At 44.2% G+C, this 19,810-nt stretch overlaps 1 protein-coding gene across 1 annotated transcript in view; it reads right to left on the minus strand.

Moving 5' to 3' along the window:
• The window catches only part of lmbrd1 (LMBR1 domain containing 1), a 91,132-nt gene that overhangs the window by 58,955 nt on the left and 12,367 nt on the right, over positions 1 to 19,810 (minus strand). The window contains 3 exon segments of the mRNA XM_048269702.1: positions 441 to 529; positions 8,384 to 8,451; positions 9,826 to 9,923. Of these exon segments, the coding sequence (XP_048125659.1) occupies positions 441 to 529; positions 8,384 to 8,451; positions 9,826 to 9,923 (255 nt within the window).

Consider the following 19,810-nt stretch of genomic DNA (forward strand, 5'->3'; position numbering starts at 1 on the left):
GTGGCGCCACAATGAGACAGGCTGACAGTGACGAGGCTAAATGTCGCCCACGTCAAGCCCCCGTGTCAGCCCACGCACACCACAGCACACCACTTTTCAATCAGGCTCCAGTCCAGACGCCTCCAGACACCATTAGGACCCGAGCTGCCTGGGACTGGAGAAGAGAGACAGGAACTGTTGCTGGGACCCTAGCTTAGCCTAGCCTAGCCTAGAGTGCTCACTAGCTCCTTGGGGTATACAGACCCCAGGTCAGCAGGGGAGATGTGGACATTCTAACAAAAGATTATTTTCTGTAACAACTCAAGGTTCTAAAATTCCATGTTAAATTCCATGAACTCAGATACTCCTTAAAACATTCATTTTACAACATTCACGTCACCCCGGTGAAGGGTTAAGGGGGTGCTAAGTGTTAGGTTAGGTGTCTTATCTAGGTTACTTACGGTTGCCAAACTCTTCCACCAGGTACTGCATCTTATCCCACTGGGTGGCATTCTGCTGGTTGGGCGGGGGGTGCAGCGGTATGAAAGCCCTGAGGGAAAATAAAGAGCGAGTGAGAGAGAGAGAGAGAGACAGAGAGAGAGAGACAGGTCCTCGTTAACAGTTGGCATTTCACTCCCTGGCATTTACGCTCACACTGAACCATTTAAAAAGATCCATCTCTCTCCACTTTCAGTTTTATTCTCCTGTCTCAGCTCCTCAAGCCGGTTCATTCTACCCTTGTCATTTGTTAAATCATATCAAGTCACGCTACACCACCTGTAACTAAGCTCACGCAAGTCAAATAAAAATAAGATTACTTACTGACAGCAATAACTTAAATCAATGTGCTAACAAATATAGAATCACTTCTGTTCTGTAGTCAGACAGATAAATAGTTACGATAAGTTAGCACCTCAGGAAAACGCACACGATAGAGATCCCTGTCTGCCGACTGGTGGTGTATAGTTTTCAGGAGAAGATGGACTCTGATAAAAGAGTCTGATAGAAGTTAGCTGAAAGTGCTTGCAACAGCCTTAACTGAATATTCAATATTTTGCATGAATATTTCCAATCAATGTCTGGGTGAAATATAAGTTGGATCAAGTGCCTCATATTGACATCAAAGAAGAGCCTCCTGCATGTTTCAATAGACAGTCTGGTCTTGTCTTGCAAATGTGGCATCGGATATTTGAAGGTTACCCACTGTCAACTGCTGATTTCAGATCTCAAATGTTTTTGATGGGACTGGGCTTATTGCTGGCCTCTGGCCTATTGCAGTGGCCTTTGGTATTTAGCCTTGGCTTTGGAAAGAAGCCGAACCATAGATATGAATGCTCACTTTTTTCTCATCTCTAACCATACAGATGGAGTTTTTTTCTGTGAAAAACACTTTCATTTAGCCTGCTTTCTCCCCAGGGCATTCCTTCATATTGTGACATGTTCAGGTGTTTTGTCAAATTGAAGCCTGGCTATTTGTCACAGTAGTGGGACTCCTGGATCTTTTACCCTATATCACAATTTCACTGAAGTGGACCCAAATGGCATGAGATAAGATTATTACGACTCGAGTCTTGGGGTCAGTTCATGTTTGTCGTACAGCTGAATTTAGGAGCTTCTTCCACCTTTCAGAAAGCTCTTCGTCTTAAACTACAGTCCACCTGGCCAGTCCAGTCTGGCTGTATGCAAATAGGCTGCATAGCTAAAGATTCTTTTTTATTTGTATGTACATTGTGAACAGCAATTAAACTTCTTTAGCACACACACACACCACCATTTTTTGACTACTACAGTCCAACAGAAAATGCCAATGTCTTTGTCAATGACTTTACGTAATCACTAAGTGGTAACACAGTGTTGATTTGTACAGAAATACAACTACCCTGGCTTGAAATGTACAATCAGTGTTAATCAAGCAGATTATAGAAGATGAAATGCAGCAATGTTTAACAGGGGAATGAAAGACGCATTTTTAATCAAAGCTAAATGACCAAAGGCATTTGTTTTCCTTCGCAAACGTGCGTCTAATGGTTTGGGGAATTCCCAAGTTATCAGTGTTGTCAACAGCCCACAGCATCATTTGTACCAATCTACTCTGAGGAGGCGTGTGTACATCATGCAACTGTAAACAACTTGTCAACAGGTCACCTCTCATGTGTACACAGACATCGACATGATCCAGCCTGCATGTTTCAACCTACACACCAGCACTTCTCTGTAGAAGTATCCGGAAAATCGCTTTGTCCTGCCCTACTTAACAACGTAACGGAGAACCCAGGTGAAGGGGAATATTCTTCCAGCGCATAATGGTTTATTTATAACAGCCTGGAAACTTTGGATGGGTTTTGTTTCAGGGTAATGCAGGAGGACAGGCTATCTCTAGTTTGAATTCACGCGGTTATTTATGTGGCTAACCCAAATTGACCTGTGCTGGGGATCTTTTCAAGCATGAAAGCAGTGGTGTCCAGCCACACGGCTTCAAGCCGTGCTAATGAATCCGTGCTTGGTCTGACCATTCTTTTCTTTTTGTTAAATGAGAGCATTAATCAAGTGCCTCGCTAATCTGTAAACATGCCAATCACAGCCGAAGAAGGAAGCACCAGCGAATGAATTAGCGCCGGCCACCAAACAATGCTGCCTCACAAAATACAAAACAAAAAGCCTGGGGATGGGATATCTAGTGATTCAGACGAAAAAACAAATAAGCAGTGTGGTTTACAGGACTCTGGGCAAAGGGGCAGGCCGATCCGAAAGGCTGCCTTTTACAGGGGGGAAAAAACTAGAGTGGAGGGAAAGTAAGAGTGCAGGAACAAGCTGCCTAGACTGAGCGTGTGATGCCAAACAAAAGAGCTGTGGCTCGGAGAAATGAGGAGTTACTGGAGGACAACGGATGGACAGGTATCACCAGCGGGAGGGGGGGGAGAGAGGGAGAGGGAGAGAGAGAGAGAGAGAGAGAGAGAGAGAGAGAGAGAGAGAGAGAGAGCTGGAGGTAAAAGCCATCATGTTGTGGTGCACCTGAGAGGACGAAGGGGCGATGAGGTGGTTCAAAAGGTAAAATGGACCCCAAATTGCTTCGGTCTCCAATGAATCTCCTTTTCTCAATCTCCTTTTTCCCCTCACCTCTCTTTCTTTTTCCACGAGTTGTTTACTTGTCACCCTCCCCTCCCTTTCACTCAGCTACACAACTCCATCATTTAATGCTTGAGAGCACATTAAATTATATGATCTTAGCTGCAAGCATGCTATTGTCAGAAGTGCAAAAAAAAAAGATCCATTATGTTTATGCTGTGCAGGCACCAGTGAACATAAACAGTGTAAACTTGAGGTTAAATGGGACACGGTCCAGGGCCATGTATCACTATAGATTTAGGTATCAAGTCACTTCAGGGAATTTAATCACAGCTTGGCGGTGGGTCGGCGACAGCCCAGGCTGAGGTGCTGGGCTTTCCAGGTCTCCTAGGACAACAACAAAACAGAGGATGCAGCAGAGGGAAAGAGATCCAACATCAAATGAAAGATTTTTTGGAGACCGCTGTGGTTATTCAGCCCGGTTTGCAGGGCTGTGCTGACTGGAAGGCTTTCATCTCCCTAACTTCCAAGTACATCTTTTGCCAAATCGCACATTTTCTTATCAAGCTTTTCGCAAAGATGGACAGGAAATAAAATGTTTGCCACTAGCACAGAAACAGATTGGGAGAAGGTCAAAATCAGGTACAAATCTGCTGTCGACTCCCCTGAATCGAATCAAACTAACAGTGCCTAGAACATAGAGAGCTTTAGAAACAGGATATGACAGAGGCAAAACACTGGAGATTAATCCATAAAACATCCTTCATAAAGTACAACGATCCCGGATTATCACCTGCCTTCACACCAACAGTGTTTCACATACATTGACTTATTTGTGGCAGCCCACCACAATATCAACACTAACCACCACACAATGATTTTCCAGGTTGTACTAAATTGTGCTTAAATCTGGTTATTTCTATTCCTGTATTGACAAGAAATAGAACACAAATGCATCGAGCTTATAGGGTAAACCAGTCCAATCTCCTACCCGTACCACATCAATCTCGGATTTCCCCCATGGATCATATTTCCCCAACACTTACAGCAAAACTAGCACTCCTAAATATCAGATCTCTTTCAAACAAATCATTCTTAATTTATGATCTAATTTGCACACACAACCTTGATTTTTTACTTTTAACTGAGACATGGTTAGATCAAGCAAACAGTGCTGCTACTCTCATCGAATCAGCTCCCCAAACTTCAGTTTCTTGAGTGCTACCAGAGCAAATAAAGAGGTGGGGGATAGCCACAATTTTCAAGACGCGTCTTTTCAGTGCAATCAGTCGTCATTCGGTGACTTTACTTCATTTGAATATCTGTGTGCATGCATTAAGTCTTCTCCTCAGATTTTATTACTGACAATTTACAGGCCTCCAAAACATTCAGCTAAAGTTTTTCTTGAAGAGCTAGATGAACTGCTATCAGTTGTTTGCATAGAGTTTGACTGTCTTATTATATCAGGGGATCTAAACTTGCATGTGGATAATCCTGAAAACAATTATGCCAAGGAATTCATTGCACTAATCGATACATTCTCCCTAACACAGCATGTACAGGGGCCAACACACTCTCTCGGCCATACCCTCGACCTTGTTATCACAAAGGGTCTCGATATCTCTACAGCTGTTAAAGACCTGGCCTTATCTGATCATTTCTGCGTGTTCTTTGATGTGTCTATGTCCCCACACACTCAAAACACAGCTATGATGGTAAAAAGGAGAATCATAAATGATCAGACAAGTGCTCTCTTTGAGCAAGCACTTTCACTAAAGTCAAGTCAACTGTCAGACTCTGAAGACTTATTTACTAATGCGAATGTAGTGTTATCTACACATAGTCACTTTAATGCAAAAATGGCAAACATTATAGATGACATTGCTCCATTGCAATTCAAGAAAGTTAAGGACAAACAGAAAGCACCATGGAGGCAAAATATCAGCAGTTAAACTTCTAAAAAGAGAGTGTAGGAAGACTGAAAGAAAATGGCGTAAATACAAACTTCAGATCCACTATGAAATCCATAAAGAGATGCTCCGCACATATAACTCTGAAATATGCAAAGCAAGACAGTCTTTCTTTTCTAACATTATCAATAGAAGTTCAAATAACACTCGTATTCTATTTTCAACTATTGATAAGTTATATAACATATAAATAACAAATCCCCCCTCACAATTAGTGCCTGAACTTATCTCAACTAATAAATGCGTGAGTTCTCATCTTTTTTTAAAGGTAAAATTGACAAAATCAGATTCAACATATCTGCTCAATTACAAATTCAACAACCTGAACTTCCAGCAACAAACACAGGGAAACTAAACTTGATGTCAGAGTTCAGCTTGATAGACTACGAAACACTTGAAAAAAACGGTACAGAATCTCAGCTCATCCACATGTGTCTTAGACACTCTGCCTACCAATTTCTTCAAAACTGTTTTTCACCTCATAGCGGCGGATGTCCTTCAAATTGTAAATGTACCGTTTTTTCCGGACTATAAGTCGCACCTGAGTATAAGTCGCACCAGTGAAAAAATGTGTCATGAAGAGGAAAAAAAAACATATATATAAATATATATATGTTGCACCTGAGTCGCAGGACCAGCCAAACTATGAAAAAAAAGTGCGACTTATAGTCCAGAAAATACGGTATCACTGCTGTCTGGCACTTTTCCTAAGTCACTGAAAACAGCTGTTGTAAAGCCACTTCTCAAGAAGAATAACCTGGATGCCTCTATGCTAAACAATTACAGGCCCATATCCAATCTAACTTTTATTGGCAACATTATTGAAAAAGTAGTCTTTAAATCAATGAACCACCTTCCTAACATCAAATGGGTATTTTGATTACTTTCAGTCTGGTTTTCGGGCAAATCACAGCACTGAAACAGCTCTCATTAAAGTTTCCAATGACATATACGCCTCAACACAGATTCAGGTAAAACATCAGTCCTAGTGCTACTGGACCTTAGTGCAGCATTTGACACTGTTGATCACAATATTTTACTACACAGACTAGAACACTGGGTTGGATTTACAGGCATAGTTATCAGCTGGCTAAAATCATATCTACAAGAAAGGAGCTTCTTTGTTGCCATCGGAAACTGTACCTCAACACCAATGTCCTTGACCTGTGGTGTTCCCCAGGGGTCGATCTTGGGGCCACTATTATTCAACCTCGATATGCTCCCACTTCATTCAAAATAATTTGATTTCATATCATAGCTATGCAGATGACACATAAATTTACTTAGCTCTATCACCAAACGACTATGGTCCTCTTGAATCTATGTGTCAGTGTATAGAACAAATCAACACCTGGGTGTCTCAAAATTTTCTTCAGCTGAACAAAGAAAAAACTGAAGTAATTATATTTGGTAAAAAGGAGGAAAGACTTAGGGTTGCCACTCTCCTTGACACAAAAGGGTTGAAGGCAAAGGATACTGTTAAAAATCTTGGTGTATTAATTGACATTGATCTAAATTTCAACAGCCACATGAAAGGGATAACTAAATCAGCTTTTTACCACCTCAAAAATATTGCCAAACTCAGAGGGCTGATGTCAAAACATGACTTAGAAAAACTCATTCATGCATTTATCTCCAGCAGGGTTGATTACTGCAATGGACTGTTCACAGGTCTTCCTAAAAAGACTATTAAACAGCTTCAGGTGATACAAAATGCAGCAGCTAGGATTCTAACAAAAACTAAACTTGAACTAGAACTGACCACATTACTCCAATTCTTAAGTCCTTGCACTGGCTTCCAGTAAGTCACAGAATTGACTTTAAAGCACTATTGCTTGTTTATAAATCAGTAAATGGAGCAGGACCTAAATACTTGTCAGACATGCTTCAGCAGTACACACCTTCTCGTCCTCTCAGGTCCCAGGTGAAAAACCTGCTAGTAAAACCTACAATTAGAACATGGTGAAGCAGCTTTTAGCTGCTATGCAGCTCAGCTGTGGAACCAACTTTCGGATGACATCAAAAAGGCCCCAACTGTAGCCAGTTTTAAATCTAGACTTAAGACCAAACTGTTCTCAGATGCTTTCTGCTAACTGTGCCGAGTTACAAATTCTGAATCTGCCTTGATAATTATTCTACCTTGTCTTTTATTACTTTTTTTACTACTTTTGCCTTTGTTTTTGCTTACTAATTATTCTTTATTTTTAAATGATTTTACCTTGTGTTTTATGTTTTCTTTTTATTATGATCTTTACCTTTTAACTATTCTTTGACTATATTGCCCTTCTATGCTTTTATTTGTTATTATTGTTTGGTTTTGTTTATGTAAAGCACATTGAATGACCTCTGTGTATGAAATGCGCTATTTAAATAAACTTGACTTGACTTGACTTGGTTAGCATCATAACCACGCTGTGCTAATTTGTTAAAAACTGTTGCATTCAAGTCAATTCTGCACATGCACATAAAAACATGGCGTGGGGCCACACAGAACCGCAGACTGCCTGTCGCAGGAGCTGATAATGGCAATTTGCACTTTTCCGTGTCATGCATATGCATTAATAGTAGGGTCAGGGTAAAGTGGGAGTTTTGTGTAAAAACATGGGAGGAGGAGAGTAAAATGTGCCTAATTAGGTACAGTATTCCCCTGTACGTACCAACACTGCCCATGAAAGCACATTTCTGTTTTGCGGTAAAATATTTCCGCCTTGTAAAAGTGTTAATCCAAATTGCGGTTCTTAAATGTGTCAGTAAGAGAAACTTTCAAAGACAACAGAACCGCTATTCAGAGCACCAGTTTTGCGTCTTTCTACTATATCCAAAGCAACCTTAACTTTCGTTGGCCTTTCGAATGTCTTACTCTCACTTTCACATCATCCACTTAAACTCTCCTACTTGCTAGATTTGACCAATCCATAGCCTACATGCACAAGCAGTTTGAGTAGCCTATGTGCCATAGTCTATGTGGCATTTTGTGGCACTGATAACACTACATTCGCATTAATAACGCAATGTTCGCAAAAAATCTGGCCCAGAGAGGGAGACAGAGATAGATAGATAGATAGAGGGACAGGGAGAGAGATAGATATAGAGAAAGAGAGAGAAAGAGAGAAAGACAGAGATAGAGGGAGAGAGAGAGAGAGAGAGAGAGAGAGAGAGAACTGAGCCACCCAGCCAGGTCCTCTGCCATGCCCTGTGTTGGGCTTCAGAGCGGACTGGCGTTGGTGTGTGGACAGGTGGGTTGGCGGACGGGCGTGGGCTTTTAAACTGACATGGGGCCGGATCTCATTAGCAGGGCTTAATGACATATACTGGGTCTCCCCACAGCACGGGGACGAAGGGACGGGCCCTGGAAACCTCACACTTACCCAATTAGCAGCAACACCGCGCAGATGATGATGAATCCAATTGTGTACTTCAGCGCATTTTTCACTTGCTGTAATGAAGAGAGAAAACCTCACTGTACATAATCAGCTGTTAATAAAATCAAAGTTCGTCTGGGGACAAAGGGGTGGGTGGCTTGTTTGTGGGTTGTGTGTGTGTGTGTGTGTGTGTGTGTTTGGGGGGTTTCAGAGAGGAAGGGGTAGAGAAAGAAGAGCAAGAGTGATGATGATATATATATAGTATAGATGAGAGGGGTTAGGGCCAGTGGGGTTAACACTCATTGATTCACTCAATATCACTTTATTGAGCCAAGATGATTGAGCCAGGAAGATTGGAGGCAGAGAGATGGATGGAGACTGGAGAGAGAGAGAAAAAGAGGCATGGGAGACATGGAGCAAGTGAGAAGAATAGCTCCTGAGTGGAGACAATGAGTCACAGTGAGAAAGAAGGAGGGAGAGAGAGAGAGAGAGAGACAGTGACAGAGAACAGGGTGAAAGAGAAAGAGAGAGAGAAAAGGGTGAAAGAGAAAGAGAGAGAGAGAGAGAGTGTGTGTGTGTAACAAGCAGGGAGAGGAAGCAAAGCCCAGTATCTGTTCAGGACTGACAGAGACATTGTCTATTTCTCTGGGCCCTGTGGTTTCAAAGGAGATCCTCAACACACACACACACACACACACACACACACACACACACACACACACACACACACACACACACACACACACACACACACACACACACACAGAGAGAGAGGGAGAGAGAAAGTGCCTTTGTCAGCTCAAAAATCAACAGCAGGAGAAATAAAACGCCCTGCTATCACCACATCACTATGGTGTCCTTGGAGACAAATATTTGAAATTTCTGCAAGCTATCCTGCAAAGGGAATAAAAACAAATCTTGTTGAGGCCAGGAGCACCTCCCTTCAGTTAAGTCATTGCCTCTTTATGTAGGAGGCCCATTTAAAAGTGTGGCGAATTTGAGGGGGTTTTAGGATTTCTAAAATCAGAGTAATATTATTACGATGGCTGTCTTTAAATGGAGTCAGGTCTCGTCGTCTCGCTGAATGTTATCTCTTAGCAAACAGGCCATCTCGTTCCCACTCTTGTGCGTTAGGAGTTCTATTTTAGAGAAAATGTTTCATTATCTCATTCAGAAGGCACATGAATGTCGAACCGAGGGAGGAGGCTCGGAGAGAGTATCATCTCCCACACTAGAGGCTACTGCAGATAATGATGTGACGTGCGAGGTGTGTGTGTGTGTGTGTGTGTGTGTGTGTGTGTGTGTGTGTGTGTGTGTGTGTGTGTGTGTGTGTGTTTATGGGGGGGATTAACCTTAAAATAGACTATTTTCATAAGGAACAAAACTGCTGTTTCTTTTTATCCCGTAGTGATGTCATTCAGAACACATGCGCTCCATGAAAGGCTTACCGAGCACTTGTTGATGTTGTCATCGTCCTTCTCCTCATAGTAGAAGTAGACGAAGGGGATCCACAGGAACACACAGAAGAGGGTGATGGAGTAGAGAGCTAGAGAGAGAGAGAGAGAGAGAGAGAGAGAAAGATGTTCATCATCACCCTTTCAACAGCTCATCACATTCAAACCAACAACAATGTGGACTGGGAGGCAATCTTGCAGATATGATTACAACAGATATGATATTATCTGATGGGATGAGATATGAGATATTGTGAGAGAGGAATGGCACATGGAGCTGCAGCAGCCTCCACCGCAGCACGTGACATCAGAGTCAGTGCGGACAGGTCTTCCACAGCTCTCACCTGCTGGAGCATCTTCAGGGACAACACAGGAGAATCATGAAACTGAGAAAGATTAATGGTGCTCAAGCAGCAACTGTCAAAATGATACAGAAGGCAAAGGCGTCTTGCGGCGCCCCCCTCCCCCTGGGGAGCAGAGCTCCTTTAATATACCTTATGATTGAAACGGGAGCCGCTCCCTTGTGCCCACAGCAATTCATATCTCTCTGTTCTGAGGAGCTGGACCTGCAATCTGCCAAGTGTGACATCAATCAACAGAAGCATGAAAAGATATTTACTTCTATGAAAATGCACAGGTGATCGTGAACGGTTTTCAACTCCAAAAAAGCCATTTGGTCCCATTTAAAATCAAGCCAAGATATTACAAAGTGATAAAGGCAAGGTCTCTTTCTGAAGTGAAAGCAGTATGTCTTTGAACACATACAGTAAGTAACTCAGGAAAGTAGACGACAACCATACACCTGAGACGAACCATACAAAATGATACAGAACTCTCGCTAATGTTACATCACACTAAATGTGCTTTGGTATATATTATCTGGCAAGTGAGAGACCAGTGTGTTTGGTTGGTGTGCCATGTCATCTTATGGGGGCATTAAGCCATTAAAAATGCCGTATGTATTGTTTGGGCGGGGGGGGGATGGGGGGGGGGGGGGGGGATCCTCGCTCCACCAGTGGTTGTCTGCTTGAACAGCAGCAGCCCCAGAAATAAAAGCCTTTGTTCTTGCTGGCATCTCACTGTTGCATCTTCTCTTCAGTGCGCTGTGTGTGTAGAGAGCACTCGGCGAGCTCATCCAACCCACCCACACCCCCATAGCCACCTCCATCCACTCACCCACCCTGCTCTCTCCTCTATCTCCTCTGCCTTAACACCCACTCACTCTCTCTCTCTCTCTTTCTTTCTTGCTCTCTCTCTCCCTCCATCCTCCAGAGACAGTTACAGAGGGCTGTGTTTGTTTGGATGCTCTTGTGCAAGCATTGTCTATTAGACAGGATGCTAACACTGTGTGGCATTAGAAATTCATGGTGGGGAGGGGAGGGGGAGGGTGCAGACACTCTAGAGGAAGGGGGGGGGGGGTTGGGGTTGGGGGTACAGGGGAAGCTATTTTAAAGCAGCGGGAGGGCTTCGCTATCTACAGCTAATGGATGTCTCTATAGACAGCCACAGTAAACCCCCAAAATAACCACTGTGGAAACACGTTGGGAGGAAAAGCTACTCTGGGAGCGGCGCGGCGTTAGGCTTAGCACTTCCTCGAGGTGATAACGTGATTCATTAGCGCCATTCAGAATGCAAGGGGCTAAACAAGGCTCACAACCTCCACGACAGACAAGAACTGGGTCTTGTGTCTCGACGCGACGCAAGGAGCTTTTCAAATATGGAAAGCTACTTGTGACGAAGAGTGGCCAGCTAGTAACTCATTAATCCCTCCTCGAAAAGAAAAATGATGGAGACAAATGGACGCAGCGAAGAGAAGAGGGAAAAAAGCCATCTTTTTTTCACAGCCAGACTTCGAGTTCCAATTGGTTATGTTCATTAATTCATTGCAACGGTAGAGCTTCTTTATTAGAAAACTCATTCATTGGCTGAAGTGGCATGGCGTTAAAAGTAATGACTGATGATCCATAATTAGTCTTGATTATCTGTCCTCGTACGAAGATATGATGACATGAGATGCCTCTCATGAAGAAAGCCCTACGGCAGAACACAAAGGGCCGACACGAAAAAGAAAAAAAGAAAACAAAGAAACAAAACGGAGGACCCGCAAATGCGGTCAGTCGTCCTTGGGCACGTTTTTAGAGGTGAGAAGATGCGCCTCATGACATCAGAAACCGCTTTATTTATCAGCGAGGGGGGAAAGAAACCGTGGCAGAGGACGTTTTTGCCTCGATAAAATAGCACTAAATGCTCCGCTCAGGTGTTTGTGTGTTTGCGAGCGCCGCCCTTAACAGCTCTGTGGAGAGGAGGCTTGGGGGAACTGGCTCTTGAAGTATAACAAATGAGACCGGGGCCCACACAGAGCTGCTCCTCCTGGCACATATGTTCGTAGCGCAAACCAATGGGTCATATTAATCATAACACCATGAATATTAACACATTGAGGGACCAGGCAGCCGTTGCATTAGCGCAGACCATCCATTACTCTCAAACCAGATCCAATGCCAGGGAAAAAAGCACCTGACCAGGAAGGAGAAGTTTAGAATATTAATCCCCCTGATGGGAGGCAAGAAGGAAGCTAAATAATTCAACAGCCAACCTAGGCCATCCGCTAAGATTGGAGCCCTTTTACACCACACACACACACACACACACACACACACACACACACACACACACCTCAGTCCAGGCAAGACGAGGTAGGCCAGTGTGAGCCACAAAGGACTACCAGAGCATAAGCTAAAAAGACAAACTATCCAGACCATGGCCAAGCATGATTCGTACTTTATATCAAACAAAAAAGATGCATGCACAGTGCTAAGACTAGAGCAGAAGGAATGAATATGCCATTTTAGACCAATTCACTGATCTACTGTACTATTGAAGCAACATTGTCATGATGACTCCTGACATTTCACGTATTTGCCATGTTTGAGGAATGCTGCCAAGTATGGTACAACTACATGGTTTTCACACCAAAATGCTGTACCTGTGAGTTACATGCACTCCAGAACACACTCACATGAGCTTCAGTGGGTTAGAAGAACAATGGGCACTGCCTACAAGCTGAGAGACTTACAGATCCACAGAGGCCCGTGCGGGTGAGCGGGGAGACTTACAGAACCACAGAGGCCCGTGCGAGTGAGCAGGGAGACTTACAGAACCAGAGGCCCGTGCGGGTGAGCAGGGAGACTTACAGAACCACAGAGGCCCGTGCGGGTGAGCAGGGAGACTTACAGAAGCACAGAGGGTGAGCAGAGGCCGTAAGCACAGCAGAGGCTGTCAAAGACCAGCAGAGGTCAAAGCACTGCAGGGGATGCTGGGCACAACAGGGTTTGCCCTAAATCATTTCAAACCTATGACCGAAACCTGGGACTATGGTCACACACACACACACACACAGACACAGACACAGACACAGAACGCACACGCACACACGCTCAACAGAGTCCTGAAGGTCAGGAACGATGGGAAGCATTCTGCCTGTGTCCCGAACAAGGAGGCGGCCCGCCGCAAGGGCACTGATGGCGCGACTCCTGTCCTTCCAGGCGGCAAGAATGTAAAAATGAAATGTCATGGGATTGGACGAGGGGGGGGGGGGGGGGCGAGAGAGACAGGAAGCGAGTGACCGAGCGACTGAGAGAAATGGGAGTGTCTGCGACAAAGGACTTGGGAGCTGGAGGAAATCTCAGAGCCTGCTGCTTCTGTGGGCCCCCTCTCTCATTTCCCACAAACTGGCAGCAGAGTGGTGGTGGTGGTGGTGGTGATAGGAGTTTGCGGGTGGGCCGGTGGGGATGAGACATTAATCTGTCTGGGGAAACACTTTGTTGGTGCTGGCAAGAGAGTCTTTTCAACTGAATCCCATCTTAGCTATGTGTTTTTTTTTCCCCTTCCAGCTCAGCCATGCTGTCCAGGTTATCTCGTCTCTTCGCTTCACACAGAGGAAGATAGAAAATGGTTTCTTGGGAAACTATAGCAGGTTCCAGAGTCCAACTGCTGTGTCATTCCATACACATCTGAAGACCACGACAAATGTCTAGCTTGTGTATGTATGTTCTATTTGACAAAGCCACACTATTTATCAAATACACTGTGTTTTACAGTGGTGAGATCCATAGAGGGCATTTTGTTGTTACATGAGACACTGTAAGAAAAGCCCACCATATTTCACAAAACATGCACAAAGACTGAGGAGAAATGGACAATAGTGAGATACCTGGCGGGTGCTCAAATCTGGCTCGACAGACTAGGAAAATAATTCCACTTCATGGCAAACAAGAAAAACTACTACTACAAGGACCACACAAATCCTGTCTGCTGTAGTATAAACACAGTACACCATACGCGTCTCGTGGCTTGTTCCTCTGCTCTCTCTCCCTCTCCCTTTTTCTTCTGGCCAAGGTGGGAAGCCGGGCCAAACTTGCGATTGATTGTCACAAGGTTGTAAATTAGCAGAATCCTCCGCTATAGGAACATTACCCTCTTGGCCTGCACAGGGCCCCTCGGATTACAAATCAGGGTGGGTGATCATTTGCCGTTGTATTGGATTCTCGCCTCATGACCCCTGGGTCCCTGTCGTCCTGCCGACGCGCGTCACAGGAATACTGATGATGAGACGCCACAGTCGGACTCCCACTGGGCCACACCTTCACGCTTATGACTGCACTGGAGTTAAAGTCAATATCACATTAACTAAGAAACAAATCCCAGGCCCTGCTGGTGTTATGATGGGCCTGAAGAGGCGATGCCACTGATTGCAGGGATGTGTGGGACAAGCTGATTAATCCTCGTGAGTAGGCCTGGTGCATGGTGAGTCCCATCAGAATAACCAGACAGGGGGCTCATCTTGAGTTTGTTTCTGTCATTAGACACTTCAGTAGCTTTGCTTTATGGCAGTGTGAGCAAGTAAGCTTTATTCCAAAATGGTGTCAAATCTAGACAATACGTATCTAATGTTGCACATGCCTTTAGCACCCTATAACCCTAGGTTAATATACTGCTATATAGAGATGATATGCACTTATGAGAATACTACTAATAATATAGTAGACACCTTCTATTATAAATAAAGCACTGCAGGTCCAGCATCACAACCACAAACCTTGCGGATTCCTAGCCAACCATACCTGTATCTCACATCTAGCCTTTCTTACCAACAAGCTGGGAATGAATGAGCTGTGAGGACAAAAAGGTTGAATCAAAACCTTACATGGAAGGGATGATTATTACATTTGAGTACATAAAATGTTCAAAACCCTTCCGACGGTCTACAAAGAAAGCAAAACAAGTTCATTGCAGTTAACCACAGATTGCGTCTGTGGTTTTTCCAAGAAGTTTGAAAAACATTCTCCCTCGCAGGATATGACGCAAAAGAAAGACAATCCTTTCTAAGAGGAGCTGTGGCCAGACAAAAAGGAGAGCTGGCATAAGAGGACTACTCATACCGTTTAAGGATCTCTCCCCATTTCACCTTCCGTCTTACGGCCAAACTTCAAGGCCGCGCTGTCCACTTGAAAGGGACACTACATTAAATGGACACTGGGAAGGAGAGCTTGGAATTGGGCCAACCGAACAGAAATATATATTCTCTTTAATTACTTAACCTACAAGGTTAATCTCTGACAATTTCCTGAACACTAGACGTTGGGAGATTTACCCACAATCCATCTGTGTTCAAAACACCATGATTCTTGATCATTGAAAATCTCTCTACTTTCAAGGATGGATTTCTCAGGGATTGGGGTTGAGAATAATCCAAGGAGCAACCGACGCGAGTCATACACAGTGTTCCCGGTATTAGACCTGAGCACTTATATCTCGGTGAGTTCAAGGACCTTGCACCAACACATCTGCCTGTTCCAATAGACGTGCAATCTGTCAGGGTTCTCAGCCAAGCAGCCCCTACCAAGACCAGCACTTTCCATTTGTAATCACTCACACACATGTGCACAGTGCAGAGCAGAGAAAGCCCCGCAAAAATGTATGCTCGCAGTTTGTTGATCAAGTGGATTCATCCCTCTACCCTTTCCCCCCCTGTCCACCTCAACCCCCCACACACACACACACACACACACACAGACACCGAAAGAAACTGGAGGGGGGAAAAAGCATAACGAAATCCAATGATTTATTTAGAAGGCTCAGGGGTATTTTGCCCTGTTGCTCCAGGGGTCTAAGCATCGCAGCTTTGAAGTGCAGAGCCGAGAGAGCAGATGTAGAAATGTAAAGGATGCCTCACATTGAGAGAGGCTTTCAAAAGATTACAGTTCATCTGAGATTGGGGCTAAGCTATTTTGGACACATCCATCACCCCCTGTAAATAAGGCGACTAGCACAGGGAGGGCAAAAAGAGGCAAAAGTGCACACCTCGTACCCTGGCCAATGTGTAGAAATGGTCAAATCTGCAGGCATTGCCATCCTGCTTGATATCTGTTTCCATTGTGGCTTCTGGAAGGTGAGAGATGGGTAAACATGCTGAAGCTGGCTCAACATTATGTGATGCGCTCTCATCTTTTCATAAGAGCTCAATCACACACTGAAGTGGCTCTGTGGCAAGTCTTCAGAAGAGGCTACGAACACAACAACTCATCTGTGTTTTACATGGCAAAGCAGCCAAAGCAGCAAGGCTTATTAGCATCAGGTATATTACATTTTCAGGAGTGAACAAGATATCAGTCTATGGCAGATTCTCCACATACATTATTGGGTAATTGACAAATTATCCTATCATTAAAACAGATTAAGAATGAACTCCAAGTTCTTGGTAGTGGGCGGCTATGACAAAAGGGAATAAGGTTGCATATGAAATGTTTGCCACAATCTTTTTTTAGTATATTTTTTGCCCTTTTTTGCCTTTATTATGATAGGACAGTGAAGAGTCAGTCAGGAGGTAAGTGGAAGAGAGAGAGATGGGATAGGATCGGGAAATGACCAGGGTCGAACTCAAACCCAGGTCCCCGTGGGCACTTGGACCCGCATATGAGCGTAATGAGCCAGTTGCGCCATAGCGCCTCCCATGTGTGCCACAATCTTGTTTGTTAATGATGATCACCACAGAAAAAAGATCCACTGGCATCATATGGAAATTACGCAATACAAGAGATAATCTCCCTGTCAGCACTAAAATGATTGCTTTTGTAAAGAGGAAGATGGGAAGGGCTTGTCCATTGCTGCTTCTGAATGGACTGTTATGTTGGGGTGCCGTAAGACTCTCGTGTGTTCTCGAAGCTGCATCAGACACCGATTGTACTGAATGGAGCTTGATCTCCACCTACTGGCCAGAGGAAAAGAACTGCATTGCACAAGTGGCGCGAGGATGTGACAGAAAACAACAACAGCTGATCAATGACTGTAGATTGTCTAAACATGAACTGTGTATGGGAGTGTAGGAGAGAGCAATGGCAAAAGGACAAGGCATGGAATGTCCCAAAAGCACTTGGTCAGGAGTGGAAAAGAGGAAACAGAAATGGAATGGAACCATCCTGTGATACAGTCCTGAATGCTTCATGAAATCCCTGCCATCTTAATGGCAGCATGGTTGGAGCTCCTAAACAGCCATACCTGTGGCAGTTAAGTAGCTAACTAACTCTGTAGCCCTGTGGCATGGCATTGCAGTTTTAAATGAATGGCAAAATATTACAAAGGCTTGATTGATTAGGCTGAGAGGCATTGCAAAACATCAATCTGACACAAGGTGACTTTCAGCGCTAAAGACACTTTTTCCTCTCTCTCTCTCTCTCTCTCTCTCCCTCTTTCTCCTGAACCAAGCTGCACTTCTGCCGCGTTCATATTTATTTTACGAAGACAGCTGCTCATATTCCTCCCACTGAGAGAAGCGGGATGAGGCGAGAGCGGAAGACAGCAAATAAAAGGATGACAGACATTATGTTATCAAGAACACTAAAGCAAACAAAACAAAGAAAAAAAACAAAGCCTGCATCAGCGTACTGTATGCAAAACAAACAACAACAAAAACTGCACTAAAGATGTAGCACGGTAGATGTAAATCGCCCCCTCACACAGACCCAGCCAGCTCGCAAACGTGATTTTTTTTTTTTTCTCTCAGAGCCAGTGGCTATTTCCACAGTAACAGGCAGCGAGCGGATCAGTCCTGCGTTAGCGGTCCCTGAGCCATGATCACAAGCCCTGCCTGCTACAGGCGAGGAAATGTCACCCCCTCTGTGCCATCATCATCCTTCCAACTCCTTCATCCACCTCTTTAAGACGGCAGGGATGGTGGGTGTGTGTGTGTGCGGGCGTGGGGGCCACTGCTCAAGGTCTTCTTCACACTCTCCAGTTGTTTGAGCGCCGTCGCTTCCTCTCCCTCGGCTAGCCCTAAGCCCCCCAGAGAGCACATGCGGCATACAAAGCACACTTTACTTCCTTATCTTCTCTCCGGTGATGCTTCCCTCTCCCCCTGCTCTTCTACACCAGAACACACTGCACACATACATACAGGCGCACGCACGCACGCACGCACGCACACATACATACACAAATGCACGCAATGAACCCTCTGGCTTCACTTGTAGCCAGGTGGAAGGAACAACAACTCTTGCTTGGTTGACCATCACCTCCATGAAAGTGGATATATATTTCCAGTGCACTGCTAACGACCCAAGGTCATCTCTCCGAGTAAAATAGTACATCAACAAGTCAACTCCCCATGTGGTACAGCACATCAGCAGAAACACTAAGAGTGAAAGTGTGTGTTTGTCTGGAGTTCTGACAGACCTATTCAGGAATTCAACAACATTGTGCTTAACAAATAATGTTTGGGTTTACAGACAGGGCTGATTATTGACAAATGTATTTCTTGTCACACTCCCACACCATTCACGTCAAGGAGGATGGCCGTTCTCACGATCTGGAGAAGAGGTGTTAGGCTCTGCTTTTGTTTTGCTCCTGTGCCATCGGCACCTTGAACCGATTTGCACACAAGTGTGAAAAGTCTTCGCCATTAATGATCAGAAAAAGCACAGTGATTCTGCACACATACCACATCTGACATCTGTGTATACGTCAGGGCGCACTGAGCAGACATTATCCATGTCGTAACTGGTCTGCCATGCTAATGTATACAAGATTTTTTGAAAAATAATGGCAAAGTATAAACATTAAGAGGCCCAGGGTTGACCTTAGGGATCTCAACTTAGAGGAGAGGCCAAAAAAATAACACGAAACTCAAACAGTGAGCAATGGAGATGATGGGAAAACAGGAAATGAAGATGTTCTGATGAATTTTCTCATCGTACCCAATCGCTGCACATGGCTAAAATAAAATGTGTGATTCTGCCACTTGAATAACTAGGCCTCTTCTGCCCTGGGAGTATGAGAACCAGGCTCCCTATACTCCAACACGACATTGCTATTTGGGCGAGCAAGGTGTGCGTTGTCATTTACCAAAAAGAAAGAATTCTGACATTATTGTTGACAGACATGTACACACATTTTTGTTAGCATATGATATTCTTTAGCATATTGGCGATTACAAACTGAGCTATTTAGTAGAAAATCACCAACACAAACAAAACACTTATCCCATCACAAGCCCCACATATTTCTTTTTATAAGTTAAACACCTTACAGAGCATATCATCATCATGTCTTAAAAATTTAGCAACATACTATTCCGTGGCATTAATCATACAAGGATACAAGGAAGTTTATTGTCACATGCATATAGTTACTGGATGTAAGAAATGCAGTGAAATTATGTCTGGTATCAGCCTATTTGTGCATTTATGGGGGTTAGTAGATTAAGTGGCAAGGGCTGCATAAGAAAGGTGAGGGAGGATTGGGATTGGGGGGGGGGGGGGCACCAACAAGGAGCACCCAAGAGCAACAGGGGCAAGGAAAAACTCCCTTACTAAGGAAGAAACATTGGGCAGATCCACGGCTCAAGGGACTAACCCAACTAACAACTAACTAACAACAACTCAACTAACCCATGAAAGCACTAAAACCGATTTATTTTTTTACG

This window comes from Alosa alosa, chromosome 18 (assembly GCF_017589495.1).
Source record: "Alosa alosa isolate M-15738 ecotype Scorff River chromosome 18, AALO_Geno_1.1, whole genome shotgun sequence".
Lineage (NCBI taxonomy): Eukaryota > Metazoa > Chordata > Actinopteri > Clupeiformes > Clupeidae > Alosa > Alosa alosa.